The sequence below is a fragment of the Montipora foliosa genome, unplaced genomic scaffold (assembly GCF_036669935.1).
Source record: "Montipora foliosa isolate CH-2021 unplaced genomic scaffold, ASM3666993v2 scaffold_438, whole genome shotgun sequence".
NCBI classification, from domain to species: domain Eukaryota; kingdom Metazoa; phylum Cnidaria; class Anthozoa; order Scleractinia; family Acroporidae; genus Montipora; species Montipora foliosa.
In genome coordinates this window covers 277,501-285,000 of record NW_027179743.1, presented here as the reverse complement: position 1 = coordinate 285,000, position 7,500 = coordinate 277,501, and the positions used below count along the sequence as shown (strand labels likewise).

Sequence of the window (7,500 nt, the reverse complement as noted above, 5' to 3'; positions counted from 1 at the left end):
TTTCTTAAGTGGTAGACCATTGTTATAGTGGACCATGCTTGAACAATGGATCATGTGTCAATTCCGTTCATGGATACCGGTGTGATTGTCTTGGGGGATTCCATGGGAACAATTGTCAAGGTAGATTTAAACTCACCTTTTTAGTATGTTAGTGTCACAAGGTCACCCAAAGTACGAACACAATTGAAGGTGGGTACATCCAATGGCATTTGTCCTCAGATGTAAGGATAATTCCTTTTTAATCTTCAGAAGCATGAACCAATTGCCCTTTCGAAAATCAAAACTGTGTCAACAGTAGTCCCTGGCAGCGAAACTGAATAAGCGCCATCTCCCAAGGCAGAAAGAAAATATGGAAACGCCGAGAAAACCAGAAATCATGATTATCTTCCCGTTTATTCCACCTGTTTAGGCTATCCAGGATTGTACATTTCTTGCGAAAGGCGTTAAAATCAGGAAAGCGAGAAGAACCTAACTAGTCGAGTTTGACTTTCGACGAAACATGCGATTTTTATTCAAGTAAACATACTTGAACTATGTAGTAATTATTATTTTTTGTCTAGACTTGGATCCATGTTCCAGTACCCCCTGCCAAAACAACGGAACATGTTCCGGCAATCTAATCAGCTACAGTTGTGAGTGTCCCAAAGGACTTCAGGGACAGAATTGTGAAGGTCTGTAAGGCCTTCGTCACTTTCAATCTCGCACGCATACTCGACAAACAGTCAATCTCGTTACATCAATAAATCGTAACCCTTTACATAAGGAACAGTAGAAAGGAAGGGGTTTTTTTCACTGAAAATTATATGTAATCATTGTTAATATATGGAGATGCTTTATGCTTTTGTTCGCTGTTTTGGCCACGACCATGCACAAACAACACCCTTTTTCTAAAAGACAGCCTACCTAAAATTGCCATTAATTCATTCAAAACTCAGTTGTGAACCGAGGACAAAAGATTGTGCATGGTCACGGTCAAGTTAACCCGAAACGCAATGTTACTGTTTTCTAATTTTCTAGAGTTTCATAACCAGTCCATCTATATGGATTATGATTTAGCCGAATTGCTCCGAGGAAAATTAAGGATTAATTTCAACAGTATTTTCGGAGTTTTCAATAATTGCCCGAGTCACGAATCCAGCGACGAGTGCAATTTGGAGAAAAGGATGAATATACAAGTGAAATTAATCCTTAATTGCAAGACGGCACATTGCGATTACATCGCTATCAAATAGACGGCAACATTCTTGAGGGAAGCTCGTTCAATGCCGCGATAAATGACAATCAACTTAACTGACCAATCGGTTCAATGAGCACTCTAAGCTTGGAAATCACAACAAGCACGCTTTCATTTGGATACAGTTCAATTCAATAAGAGGTTATTGTCAACAGAAATAGGGCTAAAAATGTATTTAATGATATGCGGACAAAAAATCGTTTAATCAGAGACAGAATCGTGAAGAAATATTCTTTTCTACCCACGCTTGCTCTGGCTAGGCATCTGTTAACCAATCAAGATCAGGTAATCATGCCCTCTTTATTACCAAAAGTGCCCTCGTGATTAACAAAAAAATTCCCTCCGTCTCAGCCAATCAGCATTTAATAACTTTGCCCAGTATGTGATAAGTGACCGTAATCAGATCGAATCTAAACAATATTTCCTTTTTTTCGTTCATTAACATTTTCCTTTCAATAACAAAGAACAATAATGCATTGACGAAACGAATGTTTCCTTGTGGTTGAAATCAAAATGAGAGACAATTGAACCTACTATGACTACTATGTATATGGTGAGAAATTTATAGAAAACCACATAAAAAATCAAATGGAAACAGGCTAAAAACTGAAGAATCAATCAAATCAAGAAATGAAAACAAAAACATCCAAAAGAAAACGAAAAAAAAAAACAACAACAACTAGAAACGGACATTTTTTCAATTAATACACAATTCAATGAAAGTGTAACTTTTGTCTTCGAATGCCTCTACTTGAACAATCATTTTAATTTTAGTGGTAGACCATTGTCACAGCGGGCCATGCGTGAACAACGGATCATGCGTCAATTATTTCGATGGATACCAGTGTGACTGTTTAAGAGGATTTCAAGGAGTTAACTGTCAAGGTAAATGCACATATCTAGCTTTTGTTTTTGAAAAATCGAAGAAATTCTCAGTATAGTTGTACTTGGATTTTTGAAAACTGAACCGAGTTAGGTCACTATTATAACGATCTCTCCCGGAGAAACGGAATTGATAGCAGTCTTCCAATGGGCGGTAGGGAAAAGCAATGATATCGATCGATCGTGAACCACTAACGAAATGCAACCTTGCGCTGTTAAAACCCATTCAGTGAAGTACACTTTTGTGCACCACCAGAGCGCGCATTTATTCATTTCAGGAAAAGAGCTGAATGCACCAATGAAAAGTGTCTGGTTTAGGGTCCACAGGGAGAAATTGGATCAAGCCTTTGTCGTCACAAAAGTTCAAAATATCACAGCAAATAATAGACGAAAATAAGCGAAAACTGAACAAATGGATCCCTATAACATAATTTTCCCTTTGGTATCATTTAAAGGGGCTATGTCACGTTATTTTAGGGTGTTTAGGGGAAATCTTTAGTTAATCACGAGTTTAAATCTCGAAGATGTTAATGTGGAATTCCTCTACTGATAAAATTATCATTACATCACAAACAAGATGATTCTGAGAAAAAAGACGACCTTTATCCAGTCGATTTACCTTAAACTTGAAAAACGTCAGGCCGACTTTATTCAAAATTACCGAAATGCAATCCGTTTCAATAATCTTGTCCATTTCTGTCCACCCATGCTTTTCTTTCCTTTTGTTGTATTTCTTTTGCGCTCTTCAACAGTTTTAAGTGGTTATTGCAATGTTTCATTCTACATTTTGGACATTTTGGGTTTCATGAAATTACGTTGTTTTGCGTGACATAGCCACTTTAACAAACAAAACGAATTAATATACTTCAATACTAGAAATACGTTTTTTAGTGGTGAACCATTCTCATAAGTCATGCTTGAACATGTGTGGACAGTCTTTGGGGTTTTCAAGGGGTCAATTGCCAATGTAATTCCACACACTTTGACAACAGAAGTTATCATTAGTTTAATTGGGTGACCTAAGGTTGGATAAGGGTTTTCAAGACATTTGGACGATTTTCCCGTTAATCTTGTGGCTCTTCAACATGTGTACACTGTGTTTTTCTTTTTTTTTTTTTTTTTAATTCTACCGAACAGAACAATCGGTTGTTTCATATTATTGCTCTTGAGATTGAATAACGTCCATTGCCTCACTTTAATTTAACAGATGTAGATCTCTGCACAAGATTTCCTTGCTTACATGGAGGAAACTGCAGTAGTGCTGGTAGTAATTACAGCTGTTCGTGTCCTGGCGGTTTTCAAGGTGTTAGCTGTGAACAAGGTAACGTTTTTCTGTTCGGTGAATTAAAGGATTTAATGATGATGATGATGATGATGATCACGATGGGTATCATCATCGTCATCATCATCATCATCCTCATCATTGTCATCGTCATCGTCATCATTGTCATCATCATCATCAACATTATCATCAAGATTATCATCATCAGTGTCATCAACACTGTTATCAACATTATCATCAACATTGTCATCATCAGTGTCATCAACAGTGTCATTATCATCGTCATTATCCTCATCATTGTCGTCATCAGTCATCGTCATCATCATCATCGTCATCATCATCATCATCATCATCATAAAATCATCGTCAACACCAAGCTGTTGCTTTACTTTTATTGCATAAACTTTAAGCTTGTGTGCAAAACCAAGTAAGGTAGACTCACATTTTGACGAAGGCGTTCTTTCCAACGCAGTCACATAGAAGGATTCACAGTATTTTGCATAGACGTCACCGCCTTGTGGTTTCAGAACGTTTCTACCTTGGTGTGCGTGGAACACTCAGTGATAGGAAAATGGAATGAGGGGCTAACTTGATAAAGAAAAAAAAATGTTATCGTTCGCGTTTGAAAGAAAACGTTTAGTATAATGATGTGATATATTACATGCTATGAAAAACGGATGTGATCGTTCATGGATGTATTTCAAGGAGGAGCATGCAAAGACCAGTAAAACGAATGGTCAGAGATTTTCACTTGGTATATATTTACTTCTCCTTTATTGACCGAGATTAATCCCCATATCAACCTTTAACTCATAATATACTACTTCTTAATACTACTACTACTACTAATACTACTAATACTACTAATACTACTAATACTAATACTAATACTAATACTAATACTAATACTAATACTAATACTAATACTAATACTAATACTAATACTAATACTAATACTAATACTAATACTAATACTAATACTAATACTAATACTAATACTAATACTAATACTAATACTAATACTAACACTTCTTAATATACTATACTTCTTAGTAAAGAGTGGATAGCTATTCACTTCCTAACAACTTGCCCGGGTTTTGCGCCCGAAAATACTGTAATCATGGCAGGAATAAATTACTTAAACTTACTTTGTGCCTTATTATCTTACTGTTTTAGTACGTTCTAAAGCAGTCAGAAAATCACCACTAGCCACCTCTACTTCGGTGAACTATTGTTAATTAACAAAAGGAATCATGATTTTGTTGTTTCCTTCTAGCAATTGACTCTTGTCTGAGTGATCCTTGCTATAACGGCAGCTGTTATAATACAGAAAATGGATACGAATGCCTCTGTCATACTGGATACACGGGGACACATTGTAACGAAAGTTTGCAAGGTACCATAGCTTCATAATTAGCTGTAAAGTACAATTGGTCCTGACAGGACCTACTCTTATGGTTTTAGGCGGAAACTGAGGTGCTAACCGGAAGTTTGGTTGTGTATCAATTCAGCGGATATGTATACATTGGCCACAGTAGAGAGATCGGAAAGCCAACGTCTCGAACGGTTGCCCGGAAAAACATAAGGGATAGTGGGTTGTGAAGAGTTTTGTTTGGCAAAGTGGAGCAACGTTATTGGTAAGAGCATAGGAGGGTCTCAATGGGGTGGTGGCATTTACGGTTATCGGCTAAAATTTTGGCTCTTTTACGCCTATCGGTTAACCCCATTGAGACCCTCGCATAGTGACAAGAACGTTGACAAGTTAATGGAATAAGACGCTTTTATTGATTCTGTGGGGACATAAGTTACACGAAAAATAACTTGCCGTTTTAATTGTTTTTTAGTTCTCCGTCTCTCCATCTAAAGCAAAACCTTCCTTAGCTTTATACCTCAATGGTTAATTTTTCTGTTATTAACAATCACCTCCTTCGGCCAACTAAACAACCCAATTTGCGTTCTTCACTCACCCACTGACGCAGTAACAGAGTTTCTTTAGAAAATCACCTTGTTAGCTAGGAAACTGAACGCTTTAACTTTCCCGGACAACTTTAACAGACAGAAATCCAAGCCGTTCAGAGCTCATAAGCTATGTAGGACCCTGAAATACCCTGCAAACTGTGGTAAAACCAAGAGAAAACGAGACGACAGACTGGTTGCACGTTAGTTGGGTGATGGTCGCGATTTGTTCATGTGAATTTCACAAGTTACTTTTGGTTGTTCCCAGGGACGGCAGGTGTTTCCGTTACCTTCCGGAGCAACAGGGCTTAATGTATTATGTACTATTATACACGCAAAAGATATCGCGTTTCTGATTGGTCAATGACGAATGCATTAATGTGTTTTAGAGTGCCAAAAGAGGTTCTGGAGTGCAATACGAAAGTTGCTACGGAAACAAAGGCTGACAGTCGGTTTTCTTTGTCAAACTAAAACATCTTTGAGCAACTTTAAAAAAGTGCAAAAAACAAAAACACGTTAAAAGCTACACAGATCTGGTTGAATGGACGACTGAAAGAAAAGTAAACCAAAAATGAAAGAGTACGAATACGAAAAACTCGATAAAATGTTGCAAACCTTCTACACAGAAATACGTACAAAAGACAGGTTTGAGTACGAACCTGAGAGTTTAAAATCAATGCTGGCAGCCGGCCCTCGACCGCTATTTAAAACACAATGGCTACAAGTACTTTACAATACGAGATCGAGAGTTCCATCGGTCGAAAATTGGTACTTGAGAGAAAAGTGAAGTGTCTTCGACAACAAGGCAAGGCAAGAGACCCAAAACTGCGAGCGCACTGATACTGAACCGAGGAAGAAGAAATTCTGTGGATAGAACAAAGTCTCGGTGAGGGTAGTCCAAGAGTTCTTTCTCAGATAATGTGGTGGATCTTGACTCAACATTTTGGCTTGAGGGGAAGACGGAAACACCAATCGAAAACCCCAAAACTAATGTTTGGTACAAATAACAACGGCTCGGCATAAACAGCATCGACAATATGACGAAGAGCGTCGTTAAGAACACACCAATGCAGAAAAGCAACAAAAATTTGACGAACCACACCGCAAGGAAAACAGGTGTAAAAAAAGTCTCAGAGCAGCAGCCGTCGAGAGGCAGTCAATAATCCACGCGTACACATGTGGTACATCTAAGCCATGCCAGAGTGCTCAAACTAGCGAGCTAGTGAGCATATATATATATATATATATATATATATATATATATATATATATATATATATATATATATATATATATATATAACAACTGTTAGTGAGTCTCTCAGGCCAACAAAGGTGTCACCACGTCAGGAGGATCTGCAAGATTCCTAGTCCAAACCTCACGACATGAACGACTGTAGTGAGTAAAAAGGAAGCGAGGACGGACAACTTCTGACGTTAAAAAGTTAAAAAATTAAAAATTTACTAAAACGTTTCGGTCAAAGACCTTCTTCAGTTATGACAACTTTTGAATAAAAACGAAACTTAAATAAGATTTAGGCGCTAACAATTACACAATACCAAGTGACAGCTGTAAAAAAATATATAAGATTGCAAAAAAGAAGAACAAAAAGTGGTGCTAATTTGTACATGACAAAAAAGCTAAATTAGCGAAGCAAAAAAATTAACAAAACCCCTAGAGGGGGTTACTTAGAACTCGTGGAAAAGAAGCGAGGAAACTATTTCTGTTTGTTGTTACATTCAATCCAAATTTACCCGATGTTGGTAACATAATTAGAAAGCACTTGTTTATTCTACAATCCAACCCCAAATTAAAAGAACTCTTCCCTCGAGGCTCTGTCATACCAGCCTTCCGTCGGTCAAAAAATCTAAAAGAATTGTTAGCACCATCTCGCTTGAAAACCGCCGCAGAGGGACGAACGGATCACCACAACAATGGTTGTTTTAAATGCAATAGAAATAGATGCGATCTTTGTAAGAATTTCTTTGTGGAATCTAAATCTTTCCTTAGCTTTAAGACGGAAAAAAAAAAAACCCATTCATTCCAGTCTTTCCTGCGATTCTAAAAACGTTATTTATTTAGCCTCTTGCAAGAAATGTCGCCTGGAATATGTGGGATCTACCACCACTGATTTTAGAATTAGGTT

At 37.4% G+C, this 7,500-nt stretch overlaps 1 protein-coding gene across 1 annotated transcript in view; it reads left to right on the top strand.

The window, feature by feature from the left end:
* LOC137989062 (uncharacterized) overlaps window positions 1-7,500 on the top strand; it is a 37,968-nt gene that overhangs the window by 569 nt on the left and 29,899 nt on the right. The window contains exons 3-7 of the mRNA XM_068834950.1: window positions 10-120; window positions 561-671; window positions 2,009-2,119; window positions 3,324-3,437; window positions 4,675-4,794. Coding sequence (XP_068691051.1) covers window positions 10-120; window positions 561-671; window positions 2,009-2,119; window positions 3,324-3,437; window positions 4,675-4,794 — 567 coding nt within the window. The remainder of the gene's footprint in view (window positions 1-9; window positions 121-560; window positions 672-2,008; window positions 2,120-3,323; window positions 3,438-4,674; window positions 4,795-7,500) is intronic.